The 16,193-nt window shown below is 33.6% G+C and overlaps 1 protein-coding gene across 4 annotated transcripts in view; it reads left to right on the top strand.

Moving 5' to 3' along the window:
- Window positions 1–16,193, top strand: part of LRP1B (LDL receptor related protein 1B) — a 1,910,230-nt gene that overhangs the window by 1,324,323 nt on the left and 569,714 nt on the right. For all 4 annotated transcript variants that reach the window (XM_045479681.1, XM_045479680.1, XM_045479683.1 and 1 more), the window contains exon 32: window positions 12,508–12,657. In XM_045479681.1, the coding sequence (XP_045335637.1) occupies window positions 12,508–12,657 (150 nt within the window). The remainder of the gene's footprint in view (window positions 1–12,507; window positions 12,658–16,193) is intronic.

Here is a 16,193-nt window from a genome sequence, read left to right as displayed (position 1 = left end):
TCTCTTAAAATAGACACTTTTAGCACCATAATTTCATCATTTAGTCTTGTCATTATTTTAGATTTCCATTTGTTTGTTGAATATTTGATTACTGCTTACCAAATAGAAAGGAAACTATAAAATTAGTGAAAATATTTGCTCTTTTTTTTATCAGTGTGTCCGCAACTCATAACTCAATGCTGGCACATTGTAAGTATATCTTCAAAAAATATTTGTTGAATGAAGTGACCACTGTTTCCCATCCAATAGCAACAGGCTCTTACATGATTAAGTAAATCCAAGATTTATTTGTGTATCTTCGTTGAATAAAATTACTTTGTGAAAAAGTGTATATTTGGTGACCTGGATATCAATCATGTTGCATTGCATTCAATTATCTGAAGAGTAGCAAACATTTATATTTATGCCATAATTTTCTCAAAGTTTGGAGTGCAAAAATTATGTTAGTGGAGTTGCTTATAAATCAATGCATGGTTAGCTAAAGAGGAAAAATTGGAACTCTTTGGTTTCTAAATTGGCTTTCCCATACATTCCTTTTATTCTTTCTCCTCTCTCTCCTAACTCTGTAACCATTTGGCTCTCCTTAGCACCTCAGAGCTTTCTCATAGAAAGAAAGAATAGGACAAAAAAAGACTTGGTCGAGATATCTACATATCGACAAATCCTCTTAGTACTGGGTATAAAGGTAAAACTAAATTCTTTTTCAGTAATACCTTATTCATTCTGACCATGTCATTGTAATTTTTGATCTATCCCAATAGGCTAGAGAAACTGTTATCTGTAAGTTAACTATAAAAAATATCCTCTAAAGTCCTGTCTTTAGAGCAGGGAAGCCCTGTCTTTATTCAGTCACATCAAATTCTTTATTTGTGAGGGGTTGGGCCAGTTAAGATGATGCTGTTTTCCAGGAGTATTAGAGGTGCTTATTAAAATAGGTTAAAAGTTAGAAAAAAATAAATAAGATAGGTTAAAATTATGTTGCATAATAACTGTTTTTTTTAATTAGTGTTTTTCCTGCGTGCTTGAAACATTGTCTTAAAATATATTCAATAACATATTGTTAACTACTTGACACAGAATCTGAAGCGTTTCAGATTGTTGTATTTTCTTTTTTAAAAATTATTATTTTTGCTGTTATTTATTTATTTTTTCTCTCTCTGGAGAGTTTATTTATTTATTTTTTTAATGTTTATTTATAGGGGGGTAGGGGCAGAGAGAGAAGGACAGAGAATCCCAAGCATGATTGAGACTGTCAGCGCAGAGCCTGATCAGAACTGATTCATGTACCGTGAGATCATGACCTAAGCCAAAATCAAGAGTCAGAAGCTTAACTGGCTGAGCCCAACCAGGCACCCCTTCTGTGCACAGTTTAGAGCTGTGATGAAAATAAGTGCATAATTTTTTGTGTGTTTTTTTTTTTGTTGTTGTTGTGTATATAGATTTTAATTGCTGTTTACTGAAGCATTGTAGTTGGTACACAGGGTGCAAGAGGACCTGCCTGGCTCCAGGAGTCCCAAACAGACCAGGCTTGACCACTCAGCACTGACAAAATCCAAAGGCAGAGAAAAGAGTGATGGTGAAATAAGATAGGAATTTATTTCGGAGAGATTAACACCAGGAAGGCAGTGGGCTAGTATCTCAAAGACTGCCCCCAAAGTGCTGAAAATACTTACAGACTTATTTCAGGAAAGTATGGGTGGGGCAAAGGTGGGGGGATAGGAGCAGGTAGGAAGTGAAAGTCAAATTGATCAGCATCTTGGAGTCACTCTTCAGCAGGCTTTGCTGGCTCAGGATAGTCCTTATTGCTTGAGGGGGTAGTTTTGGTTCCCATCAGGGAATGCTTTACCCTCATGGTCTTCCACATGAGCCAAGGAACAAAGTGGAAAGTAGAAAGTTTGAGGTCAAAATGGAGGCATCTAAATCCCTCTGTCAGCATCAAGGTTATATCTCATGAGGAAACACTGGTATAGAAGAATCTTTGGAATACTCCCAAGAATTCATGCCAACATAATCCCACTTTATAAGATTCTCTTAGAACTATTGCCCTGAGATGAATTCAAAAATGGAATTTTCCAGTGCCATGAGTGGACACATGAGTAAGTGTAAAAAATAAATACAAACCTATGTTTCTTGGTGTACTTGATGGCCATACCCATGAAATACATATACTTAGGGATATTTATTACTTTGTTGTTTACTTATTGAACTTCACTGCTATTTTGCACTTCAGGAAATTATTTTAATCATTTTTTCATGACAAGTCTGTCTGGGCAATCTCTGGCTTAAATTCCTGCCCACTGCCTTCTCTAAACCATTTCCATGCAGAAAATTAGGTGATTAGGAAACAAGGAGCTACTGTTTAGTTGATTTTCTCCTCAGGCATATGGATTATCAAATTATAAATTATTTTTCCCAGAACATAAGGAGAAAACACAACATTCTGTGTGGTGTGGCTGGGAAGTATCAACTCAAAACAATAATTATCTGTCATCCTTTATGGAACCTGTATTTTCAGGAAGCCGTACCTTTGTGTTTGCATGTACTTAGCCTAGGATGTGTGATAGAGTAGAACCATTATCACTTTGGCAACAAAAATAACATAATTACAGTGACTACTTTTTAAGCACTTTGAATATGTCAAGCACTTATAAAATGCTTTGCATTAATCATGTCACGGTAATCATTTCTGGAAGGGTTTCTTATCCTCCTTTTACAGATTCAGAAAGTGAGGATTGTTGAAAGAAGTCAGTTGCCTGTGATGGATAGTAGAGTGGAATTCAAATCCAAGTTTATCTGCTTCGAAAGCCGTATTAAATCTTAACCATTATGCTTTGCCCAGAGAGGCTGATTTCATATAGTAATTACCTGACCTCAAGCTAAGATCAGGGAATAAAACCGGTACTCTTTCAAGCATGGCAAGTAGGGGAAAAAAATTCAGAACTTGGGTACTCCTGAGAAACGTGGGCCCAATTAGGACGCAGCAGTCAGGTTTTCTAAGCAGCCTGGAAACACATGAAACAATTTCACCTCTGTGCGAATTGTACCTTGCAATTAATTATTTCTGAATCTTTAAATGCTACTTTTACACAGCAACGTTACTGATATACTAGGATTTCTAATTTGTGAAATTGTTTTTATGTTGTAATTCACTGGATTTCCCTTACTTGTTGGTGGTTAAATCCATGTGTGTGACATACTTGAAATAGAAGTATGTCATAATCTTATCAAAACACCCAATTTGGCATTTCAGGGCTGTGTGTCACTGAAGACTAAGCAATTGCAGCCTTCAGGCAGTTTGGGCTGAATAACTTTGTTTCTGTTAAATACAAATCAACATTCCAGTTATCCATTGTTGAACTAAATATTCTCAATTAAGATTTATTGCTCTGTCTTGGATACATTAAGTGCTTAGAGCAGTTTGCATAACAAAAGATTTTAATTTACTACTTAAAGCCATTTCCATGTTTAAAATGTTTACATATTATGAATTTTATCCCTTAAGCCTCATATAAAGCAACTTGGCTTGTCAATCAGCATTATTCTTCATGGCTTATTCGAATCTAGTGTACTGTATATTTTATCTTCTTGATATTTTCTCTTCATTTTCAATGTAATCTCAACCAAAAGTCACTTGTTTACTCAACCCTGAAGTACCCCTTTTTGAAACCTATTTTTTATTATTATTTAATCATTCCAACCTATATGCTGTATAACGTGAATTTTGAAGTATATTCATGGATAACATTCACAAGCACTTTTTATCACATCAAAAGAATTCAGGGGACCTCACTTTTTAAAAATAAAACAAATTTATGTCGGTGGGTGGCTCAGTCGGTTAAGTGTTCGACTTTGGCTCATGCCATGTTCTCGTGGTCCATGAGTTTGAGCCCTACGTGTGGCTCTGTGCTGACAGCTCAGAGCCTGGAGCTTGCTTCAGATTCTGTGTCTCCCTCTCTCTCTGCCTCTCCCCTGCTCATGCTCTGTCTCTGTCTCTCTGTCTGTCTTTCTCTCTCTCTCTCTCTCAAAAATAAACATTAAAAAAAAAACAACTTTGTTATATGTTTCCTTGCTTGGTATAATGCAGTTATGTTTTTTAAATATATTTATACTTGGCACACTCACTTTTATTATGTATGAAGCATGATCAATATTATCTCACAAAATAGCTTACAAAAAAAGGACAGAGAAACTAACAAATGGATATTAAAATTACACATTAATATACAGACAAATAATTTAAATTTACATTTTTTTCACCTGATCATTTTCTTATTCTTTCAAATGATATTAAGTATAAAAAAAAGGTTGTTATAAAAGGTTATGAAGTATATAGTAGGTGCCAGACCTGAAAATAAAACCTGGTATACATTATCAATAACGTCATAGTCCAGTGAAGTAAAAAGACAGAAATAATTACAAACCATTTGATGCAGTGTCATTCCTGGGTACTATTTCCAGACACCATAAAGGTAAGTAGACACTGTGAAAATAGAGGGAACAACTAATTTTGTGTGAGGAAGAAAAATAGAGAATAGTACCCAAATTAGTAATATTTGAAATTTCAACTGATCTTGAAGAAAAAATATAGTTCCGTTTTTAAGAAAGTGACAAAGGAGAAGAAACTGATCTCATTCTTAGTAGAAAGGAAAAATAAACATAAAAGGTACAAACATGTGAAGTGTCTAAAAAACTTTGAATTTTTCTGCGTGTCTACAGAAAAAAATCTAATGCAAGGGAATGTTTAGGATTATATTGACAGGAACTGTAATTTTAAAATGTTCAAATGGCACAATCCAGTGCTTTTAAAAATATTTTGTTCTATTTTACCTATCAAGCTATAAAATATAGTTTTGGTGCATTATAAAACTATAGATATTAAAGCTTTTAAAATGTTTTTTTAGAGCAAAACACTTCTCAGGAAATAGCCTGTCACTGCGCCTGATTTTGCTTCCACTTTTGCACGTGTTTTTTTCACAAGGCACATACTTTTTGCTGATGATCAAAAGTTTGAAATACAGGATAAATTGTCCAAGGTAAAATGACTAATGTGACAGAGGATGGGGGAGATGCTGAAATCTTAGCTCTATGTGATAAGTAACAAAAAAGTAATTAATGTAGTTCTGTAACTCTATTTGTTGTCAGTGACTTCTTAAAGCAGAGTGGATGGAGAGCGATGATTTCAAGAAAGAATTTAGATCCAGTTAAGATACTGGCAGTATAGACATGTGCAATAGAGGAAAAAACAAACGTTTTTCTTACCTCTCGCTGGCTAGGGACCTGGAAATTAGATTGACACAATGACAAAGTACCCAGAGAAAAACAGTTTATTAACCAGAGTAGCACACATGCAGGCAGGAAACCTCACTGGTCAGGAACTCAAAGGAGTGGTTAGAAGTTGGGCTTATATAGCATCTTAACAAACAACAGCAAATTTGTAGAATAATATCAAAACAAAGGAAAAGTGATTTAGACTTGCAAGGGAGGCAAACTGTGGGAAGGTAACTACCTGAAGGACACTAATGGAAGATAAAGATTGTTTTAGTAAGGCTTGTTTTCTAGATTACTCTCCATGCCATCCCTGGGCTGTTCAGAGTCTAGACTAGTCTCTGGTGATTAAGAGGCTAAGACTGCTTTTAGCAAAAAATGAGGGCAAAGAGCTTTTATTTTTTTGTCTTCTGTTTCTCTGTTCTTCAAGTCAAAGTAATTCTTAAGCCAAAGTGGCTTGTTTTGGAATGGCATATTTCGATCCCTTACATAGTCAACTTTTTGTTGAATAATATTGAAAAAATATTGAACGTTTGTTGAAACATGCTTTTTTTAATTAAAAAAATTACATTGAGATAATTTTAGATTCGCATGAAGTTATAAAAAACAATACAGAGAGTTTCCACATATTCTTTATCTAATTTTCCCCCATTGGAACATAATGTAAAATCACGATAAAATATTACCACCCAGGTACTAACTAACCTTAATGAAGTCCATTAATATTCAGATTTCATGTTTTATTTGTATTTGTGTGTTTAATTTTAGATTGAATTGTATCACACATGTAGGTTTCTATATCCAACACCACCTTCAAGGTACTGAATAAAATGAATCAGATTCTTGGATAAGTGGGGAAAAAAAAAAAGAATTAAAAAAATGCCGAAAAATTCCAACACCACAATGATCCTACCTATTGCCCTTTTATAACCACACCTACTTTCTCCTGCCTACCACCCCCTTTCCCTTTTCTCCATACACCATCTAAAATGTTCCATTTCTAAAATGTTCTGTTTTTAAAATGTTATAGGAATACAATCATACGGTATATAACCTATTGGATTGGCTGTTTTCCACTCAGCATTTTTCCCTGGAGAGTCATTGAAATTTCATGTATCAATACTTTTCTTCATCTTATTGCTGAGTGGTATGCCACGGTATATAAATACCATGGTTGACTTAAGCATTCTCCTATTAAAGGAGATGGGATGATTCAAATTTTGACTACTGCAAATAAAGCTGCTACAAACATTCATGTGTAAGTGTTTGTGTGAACACAAGTTTTTATTTCTCTGGAATAAATTCCCAGGAGTGAAATTGCTGGGTCCAACGGAAATAGTATGTTTAGTTTTATAAGAAACTGCCCAGCTGTTTTCCAGAGAGACTGTACTGTTTTTCATTATCACCTATAATGTATTAGTTATCCAGTTTTTCTCTGTATCCTTGTCAGCATTTAGTGTTGTCACTATTTTTATTTTAGCCATTCTTACAGATGTGTACTGCTTTATCATTGTCATTTTAATTTGCATTTTCTTTTGATGTTGAACATCTTTTTCATGTGCTTACTTGCCATTTGTATATCTTCTAATGTGAGATGTCTGTTCACTTCCTGTGCTCATTTGTTTATTGGTTTTTTTTTTTTTTTTGAGTTTTGAGTGCATTTTTGTTGACACTAGCCTTTTGTTCATTTGTTGTGTGTTTTCAGTGGTCAGTTTCTACAACTATCACAATTCCAGACACAGAAGGATTTGTGTTCTATTATCTGATATGTGGATTGCAAATATTTTCTCCCAGACGGAAGCATGTCTTAATTGGTCTTCACAGACCAACTAGAACAACAGTTTCTAACTTTGATAGACATGCATAATTGAGGGAATGCTGTAATTACGAATGAAGTGTACAGTCTAAGTATTTCTCACACTAAACCATCTCAAAACTATCAGTTGTGGGGATTACCGAAGAAATGGTTGCAAATTTTAGAATAAGACTTTAGCTTGAAAAGGAGATACAAAAACTAGTAGTACTAATAAATAGCTAGCATTTATTGAGTACTTTCTATGTGCTAGACACTATATTATTATTGTTATTATTACATCTTCACAATGGTGTAGTGAGGGTGTAGCCAGGTGAAGGCTGACTAGTCTTTTCTCAGACGAACCCAGAGATGAATAGACAAGGTGATTGAAAGGTGGTACCTTAAATTTATATTTACTTCAGAGAGAAGCAGGGATGGAGCACAAAGAATGCTTGGGTTTCCTCAGTATATTTATTGTAGCATTTACAAAATCTAAGCATTCTTAAGAGGGATAAAGTATTTTTTGAGGTAGGCTAATAGTGAATAGGCAATTAACCCCATTCCACTTCCCCATGGAACAACTATGCTCCTTTGGAGCTAAAAATTCAATGTTTTAGAAATAGTTTTGCCCCCCAGAAAAATCATGCCACTTCTGGTTAACTCTGAAAGGATTTCCATTTTGGAGTATCCAGAATATTATAGTTCTTCTACAGGTATAATAAGGATATAATTTTATGGTTTTTTTTTTCATTTGTTGTGTATTTTCAATATTACAACTACCACAGTCCTAGATGCAGAAGGAGTGTGTGTTCTATTGTCTGAAGGTAATGCTACAGGAGAATATTTAGACGATTTCAATGTTATTTTTTATACATGTCTAGAGTATTTAAAGTTAATCATGTGTTTTAATATCTATAGTATGTGTTCTTCCCCATGTATATCTTTAATGTTCTTCTGTCCCCAAAGATCTCCTAATAATACACTTTCCAGCAGTATTTTAAAGGCCTCATTAAACTTATTAAGTATTCAATTTTGAAGGTTTTTAAAAACAGGCATTTTTTTTAACTTAGAGAGAAAGGGAGAGAGAGAATCCCAAGCAGGCTCCATATTGTCAGCAAAGAGCCCAATGTGGGGATGAATCTCACTAACCACAAGATCATGACCTGAGGTGAAGTCAGAAGTCATATGCTTAACCAACTGAGCCACCCAGGCACCCCCACAATAGGCAATTTTTAAAAGGAACTTCTTAATCCTAAAATCAACTGAAGAGATTTTTAAAAAAATACTGATTTCTGGGACCAACTCAAACCAATTAAAATTTCTGGGAGTGAGACCTAGGTATCAGTATTTTTAATAGTTTTCCAAATAATTGTAATGCATAACCAGGGGCTGAAAACTTTGAAATGAAATTTAGTAAGTGTTAGAAAAATATTAGAAAATTGCCATCTCTAGAAAGCCTTAATTTTAAAAATTCCTTATTCTATATATTTGCATTTTTGTTTTAATTCCATATTGCATAGTACATTGACTTAATTTGAGTCATTTAAAAAAGAAATGAGACATGTAAAGTGAACTTTCCAGTTTTAATTGTAACAAAACTGAAAACTTAATGAACTTAATGTTTTTAATAATTATGGAAAACAATTAGGTGATATTTTTCTAAAAATATGTAGTTGTTTCTTATATCAACATATTTCTATTGGAAATGTATTTTGGCAAATTATATTATCCCAATTAAAAAATAAGCTGGGCTATTTTAGTCAAAATGTTGAAATAATACCTTAAGGGAAATCTTTGGCTTCAAATAGGGTGAGAATGAAAGCATATGAATTAACCCTGCATTTTTACAATAATAGGAAAGAGATAAAAAAGGTAGATTCTTTTTTTCATAGGTTTTTCAGTTTAAATGATGACTTTTCTTCCTTTGACATACCTTATTATTATTGAATCTAGGTTTCCTCTTTTGATTGCCAAATCCAGGTGATTTTAAAAATAATTATGTCTAACAAAAATAAGTCTATATTAGTAGTGGTATATTCTTCAGAAAGATCCGGCAGTCCTTTTGAGGATTTTTTTTATTTCAGTCACCCATTCTGAGAACATTGCAGTGCAAACACAATCATATTTCTTTGCGTAGGTTTTAGGATACTTTTATGAACATGCTCATATTTGATCTGCTTTCTCATGGCTATTGATTTAGCATTCTAAAATCACTGAGCAGTTTCCCCTGCATCAAAACACTAAGAGTTTACTGCTCAGTGATTCATCTTTTGAAATAGTGCAAAAGAGACCTGATTCAGAACTTATTCCAATAAGTGGACACTAATTAATTCTTCAGTGTTATTAAGACCTGAATGTATGATAGTAACAAAATAAAAAATCTTATTCTGTGAAACAATTTACATTAAAAAATTTATAAATATGTATTTCCAAAATACGCATATATCTATGAATTTAAAACATATATCACCAATTTCTTGAATTCATAATAGGATTTTAAAGATATTTCATTTCTGTTTTATAAACCTGGGAATGAACATGCTCAAGAACAGTCAGAGGTTAAGCTAATACATTTAATAGAAGACAAGATGTACGTAGGTGACTAGGTGATCTATCACATGAATATGTATGTTAATATAGGAACTTCATTACTTTTTTCCTGTAAATCTTAAAATGATTAATCTTAAACTATTCCATCTCAATATCGATGTGAAAACTTAAGCCATGCCAGGTGGCCTATTGGAGCACTTCCTTCCCTTCTTCCCTGTTGTCATAGCATCCAGCTATGAGTAGTATATTAAAAAATTCTTTTGTAGAGATAATTCAACACTACTAGGCAGAACTCCTTGGAGACAACTTATAATTTTAATAATGGAATTAATTAAACAACCCATTCATGTGTTCAACGTCTATAAATTTTCTTCTCTGCTCTAGGTACTATGCTAGGTATTAAAGATCAAAGCTCACTACCAAACAGCCTCTTTTCTTTCAGAAAACTCCATAAACAAAGATGTTGAGTAGTAAACTCTGGGTAATTCTGACCCCAACAATGTAACTTTCCTGCTCTGTATAATAATTACTTTACACATCGCAAGTTAGAATCTAGAAATTCCTGGGTGTTGGGTGGATGAGAAAGTTCTGACATTGTGGTTTAATTTGGAGTTGGGCACATTTGATACTAATGCACCCTTTCCTTCAAGAAAAAAAAAAAAAAGTATTGAGGAAACTTAGATAAATACAATCCCTTAAGTAAGGCCAAAAAGTATTGTTTTTAAAAATTAAGGTGAAGAAAATATAATAGATTAGTCTATTGAAGCCAGGAGTGAAGTTAGTAGTGTAAATGCAATGCAATTGTTGCGGATGGGTCACAAATATGACTCTTCAGGTTCTTTGCAGCCAAAACAAAGAGAAATATGATCAGTTACAATTTTATATTTTCCACTATAGCTTTTTCTGGCACTGAACCCTGAAAGAAATTTCTCCCATGGGTTCTTGTATAAAGAAGTCACTATGTGGTATATTATTTTAGACACTATATCCTGGGAAGTGCAACAGTGGTTTTCCTATGGCTACTTCTTATAGCATCCTTCATTTAAATCAAGAGCACAATGCCAGAGCTCAATTCAGCAGCAGATTAAGTGAGACACAAAAATCCAATGATCTAAAAATGTGGATAGCTCTCCGATTGTTTACCTTGATTAAAAGATAAAATTTGGAATACCTAGAAGAATAGGTAATTTTGCTTAGAAGGAATTCTTCATAAATGTATTTATTAATTCAGTTATTGATGAACATTTGACAACAAAATGTTTGGAGTTATATTTTGTACCATAAATCTCTAGTAAGGTATTCTTCATTGCTGATTAAAGACAAAATTATGTGATTTGGATAGTCAACTAAACAGAAGATAAAACAGAACACATCTGATCATTAAGTGGTCTAAATCAGGAGTTTTACTAGAAAAAAAAAGCACAGAAGTAACTCAGGAAGTACCTATAGAATATCCAAAATTTCTCTCATAAAAAATTGAATGGTGAATCACTTTCAAACTGAAAATATTATACCAAAGTATATAACTGGAATAGTTTTTATCTGATTATTTTACAAAGTGTTTAAAGCCAGTCATCGACAGTAGTCCTCAAAGGGAGAAAAAATCTGAAAACTTTATCCCGAAATGTCTAATTTTATTTGTTAGGTTTATTCTGAACCTTCCATACTTGTATTTAGTAAAACATACCAATAAGTCAATAAATAGCTGATTTATTGTATAGATTTGTAATATTACTTCTACTTGATTAAAATTGGTCTGAAAAATCATTTCTGTTCTCCGGATTGGGACTATTTGTAGTTGGGACTCAATGCACTAGAACTCATGTGATTCTCTCCAGGTGTTTCCTTTCCTTTTTTTTTTTTTCTTTAAGTAGGGAATGTGTGTGTGTGTGTGTGTGTGTGTGTGTGTGTGTGTGTGTGTGTGGTTTGTTCCCTTTCTTCTCTGAAGAAGATTCCAGAAATAATTTATTGCATTGTATGCTTGAGTGTATACCCACATGTGCATTTCCATAAGTAGTTGAGGGTCTTAGAGGACCAACATGGAGCCATGGTCTTATTGTTACGACATGGACCCTGAGCCTACTGATAAGCATGCAAGTAATTATGTAGATGTATACTGAAAACCCTTGGCAATCAAAATATACATATCCTGAGACCTTTGAAAACCTCGAATACTACTATAACATGAAATTGCCCATAAAATACAATAAAGCTAACCTACAGTGATTCACTGTGATACGGGAATAATGGCCTTAAGCCGTTGGCTTGGTGTCTTTACCAAATGGTCTATCTCCCCATGACAGCATCTAAATTAGCCCAATTCAATTCCGTGTTTCAGTGACATTATCAATTTTTGAAATTCTTCTACTTTTGTTTCACTTCAAAAGAGTTGAAACCAACAATTTGAATCTATAACTGCCTAAAGTATATTTCACTGAAAGTAGAGGGAGAATTAATAATTTCATCAATGATACTAGTTTCTCGAAAGAGTATTATGTGTTAAAATTTTCTGAGGCAAAGTGGTATGATGAAGAGAGCAAGCACTCAATTTGGAAACAGAAACTTTCTTAAAATTTCTGTAATGTACACTTACTATGGACTCCTATAGATTTCTTGACTATTCCATGTATTATTTTTCTTATTCATGAAATGAGACAGTCATTGCATTCAGTGTCACAGGATTGTTGTGATAATCAACAGAGATAACTACTAAGTGCCTATAAAAATATATGGTTTCACAGATAGTAAAAACAGTATATTTCCCTATTAGGCAGATCTTATATTTAAAGACAAAAATCTAAGCTTGCAACTTATTTTCCCCCCTCAAATCTAGTGCTAGGTGAACATTACTATTTAAGTGGCTACTGTTATGTTTAAGTTGTATAATTTAATTACAGGTCTATCGATAGACTATGTGGAAAACAAGCTTTATTGGATCAGTTCGGGAAATGGAACCATAAATAGATGCAACCTGGATGGTGGTAATTTAGAAGTAATAGAGTCAATGAAAGAAGAATTAACAAAAGCTACAGCCCTAACCATCATGGGTAAGTGCAATGGTTCTATAGCTAGGATGCTTCGTATTGACTGGGGGTTGATTAATTATGACCTGTTAAAAGCTTAGAAAAGTTACTGCTCCATTAACACCAGAAGCACATTCAAATTACACATCTCTGTGAGAGTTTTTTGTTTTGTTTTGTTTTTCTTTTTTTAACCTTGCAAACAGACTTGTAAGATTATCCAGATTGGGACCTCGTGCTGTTACCAGTACAAACTTTACCATTATTAATTCTGGGCTGTGACTTGTATTTTTTTACGATTATTTTCTTTATTCTCATGAAGTGTTCTAAAGTATAAGGGCCTTGTATATTTGTCACAATAAAGTCAAATTTGGCTTATCTCTGCCTGTAAAGGATAGCTTGATCCACACAGATAATTCAAAAAACAAGGCCACGGAGCCCATTGACCAAAGATTGAAATTATTCTCCCACAAATAATTCTTTCCAATTTTTAGGGATGAGTAGAGATCTTATAGATTTGAGCCTCATTTCCATTCTTTTTGCTTCAGCCTTTGGGGAAAAAAAGATGCTAACCAGAGAGACAATTAGGAAGCTAACAGGGAGGTATGGCTTTTCATAAAATAAATAATCAACTTCTATGTTGATATTGGAAGCTGATTTTTGAAATGTGAATTTTAATTAAATAACAGTTCAAATTTTTAAAAAGGTGTAAGAGTAGATTCCATTTAAAAAAAAAAGTGCTTTTTGGTTAGAATGAATGGCTGGCTCTAAACTGGAGTTCAGGGTGGGTCAGCAGTATGAAGATTAGATATTCCACATAGAATCTTAGTACTTGGGTTTGGTTACAGGAAATTAGAAAACTGATTTCATATTTGGAATTCTAAACATGATATATTCAGGATAGCATATATACAAACTGTGTGTATATGTACATTCATATACATGTGTGTGTCTGAAAGCCAATTCGAACATATATCTAAAAGGTTATTTATATAGGTGATAAATTAGGTCTTTTAAGTCAATATTCCATAATCTTCACCTCTTTTATCCTTTCCCCAGAAGGAATGCTAATTATTTTTGGTTTTATTTTCACTAATGACTGTTGATGAGTATATAGTTTAAAAGTACATAGTTGTTAATCGAGAAAGATATGAAAATTTATTCCTTATTTAAAAAAGTGTTTTATCACCTTGACTTCAGTTAAATTTAAAATATCTTAATGAAAGTAAATGAGGTTTAGATTTGCAAAGTTTTATTTAAAACAGGAGGAGAGTGGGAAATAAGAAAAATTTTAATTTTTTTAATGTTTATTATTGAGAGACAGAGAAACAGAGCATGAGCATGGAGGGGTAGAGAGAGGGAGAGACACAGAATCTGAAGCAGGCCTCAGGCTCTGAGCTGTCAGCCATAGAGCCCCATGCGGGGCTCAAACTCACAAACCACGAGATCATGACCTGAGCTTATGTCGGACACTTAACCAACTGAGCCACCCAGGCACCCCAAGAGAAAACATCTTAAATTCAGTTCAGTTCAACATGTATTTAGAATCTTTTAAGTACAGGCAGTGTACTCGTCTCCGAAGTACAAATATAAACATGGACACTATTCTCAAACAAAACAAAATGTATATTTCTGTGAGGGAGAGAGAGAAAAGAGGATTGTTTCAACCAATCATTAATCACAAAGAATGATTCAGTTTCGGTCGCTGAGAAATGCAGGTAATAAATATAACTGCTTTTATCATAAAGTAGTGAGAATCACATGGAAATGTATGTGAATACACTTTCGAAAAAGTGGAGTTTGATACAAACCTCAAAGGTGGAATCTGGCATCACTTAATTTGATCTTTAAAATACTTCTTAATTTTACCTCCTTGGGCATTTGCAGATATCTGACATAGTGTGGAATCAGACGTTTAGTAGTTTTCTTTTGCTTAAGTTTTATTCCTAAATTGTCTTCCAGCTATCATTGTCACAAGTTTTTTTAATGTTTCTTAGAATTAGTGTTTCTTTTCATTTATTTATTTATTTATGTTTATTTATTTTTAAGAAAGAAAGAGAGAGCATGAGCAGGGAAGGGGCAGAGAGAGAGGGAGACACAGAATCCAAAACAGGTTCCAGGCTCTGAGCTGTCAGCACAGAGCCCTATATAGGGCTCGAACCTACGAACATCGAGATCATGACCTGAGCCGAAGTCGGATGCTTAACCAACCGAGCCACCCAGGCACCCCAGTGTTTCTTTTATAAGTGTTTTTGACCAGGGGAGGAATTTAAACTTGTAAAAAAATATGTTATTTTTAATAATTTCCCAATTTTCTTTTTAGCATTTGGACATTTCCTGTACTGTTTGTATAACACGATGTTGCCATTCTTTTCGTTGTGTGTGTTCAGAAGTTGCATACACACACACACACACACACACACACACACACACAAGGACTGTACCTAACAAGTAGATTATTTTAAAGGAGAAATTTGTTTATGATTTTCTTATAAAGCAATATGGAAATGAGGTTACTTTATATTACTCAGCTTCGCCAAATTAATAAGAAAATTTTGTTTTATGTATATTTGTACATATTTTAAATTACCTGGGTAAAAATAGCAGAGTTTAAATTCTGCAGCAATCCCCAAATCACCACCCACATTATGTTTTTAAAAATTGAATTCCAATATATCTTATGAAATCAACCCTAATTAGCAAATAATATAGCCAAGAAACATAATAAATTAGAGAAAAATGTTAAAATGTTATAATATTTCAAAGAACGCTGTTGATTTATTCACACACACACACACACACACACACACACACACACACACATTGCCTCATAGAAAAATGGAAAGCTTTATAAAAGTTTCTGTTAACATGATTGGTACCCACCCTGCTGTTAGCAAATGAATACTAAACTTACAGAACTCGATGCTATGAACAAAGTCTCAAAAATGGAGCAGCATTCCCTTGTAGCAAAAGAAAATAAAGTTTTGTTCCTTGATAAAATAGAAGAGAGAAAGTTTTGGGGAAATCATAATGTCTGTGTTGGGTCAGCACTGTGAAACTGGGAATCCAACCTCGCATAAATTAAAATTCTTATAAAAGTGAATGGCCATGTATGTATACCCCTCCCTGACACCATAATTTCATTAAACCTTAAAGAGAAAAATATAACTAAAAATATCAGTGCCTCTAGGGTCAATAATGTATTCGATGGATATATCAAAATACATCTTTAGTTGGAGGTTTAAAACTTACAGGACAATAACTTGGAAAAACAGTCTAGGAACTTCTATTTTACAAAGTTTCCTAGTTTGGCCCTGAATTTGCCCTGCTGCTCAGATTCCCCCTTCTTTGAGAACTTCTCTTTCTCTTTGGGGATGGAAGAAAGGGTGATGACCTGTTTCCTGCTGAGGCTGAGTATTATAGTCATAATAAAAAGGCAATATAAAAATAAAACAGAAGAGCTTTACAACTTACTATCCAGGGGATTACTGATAATTATAGCTACAAATGTTTAAGAAGATATTTGCCTACAGTAATACTGAAATTACACATCTGGAAAACAA

This window comes from Leopardus geoffroyi, chromosome C1, assembly GCF_018350155.1.
Source record: "Leopardus geoffroyi isolate Oge1 chromosome C1, O.geoffroyi_Oge1_pat1.0, whole genome shotgun sequence".
NCBI lineage: Eukaryota > Metazoa > Chordata > Mammalia > Carnivora > Felidae > Leopardus > Leopardus geoffroyi.
The sequence above is the reverse complement of the archived record's forward strand: the minus strand, read 5'-3'. Positions and strand labels throughout refer to the sequence as shown.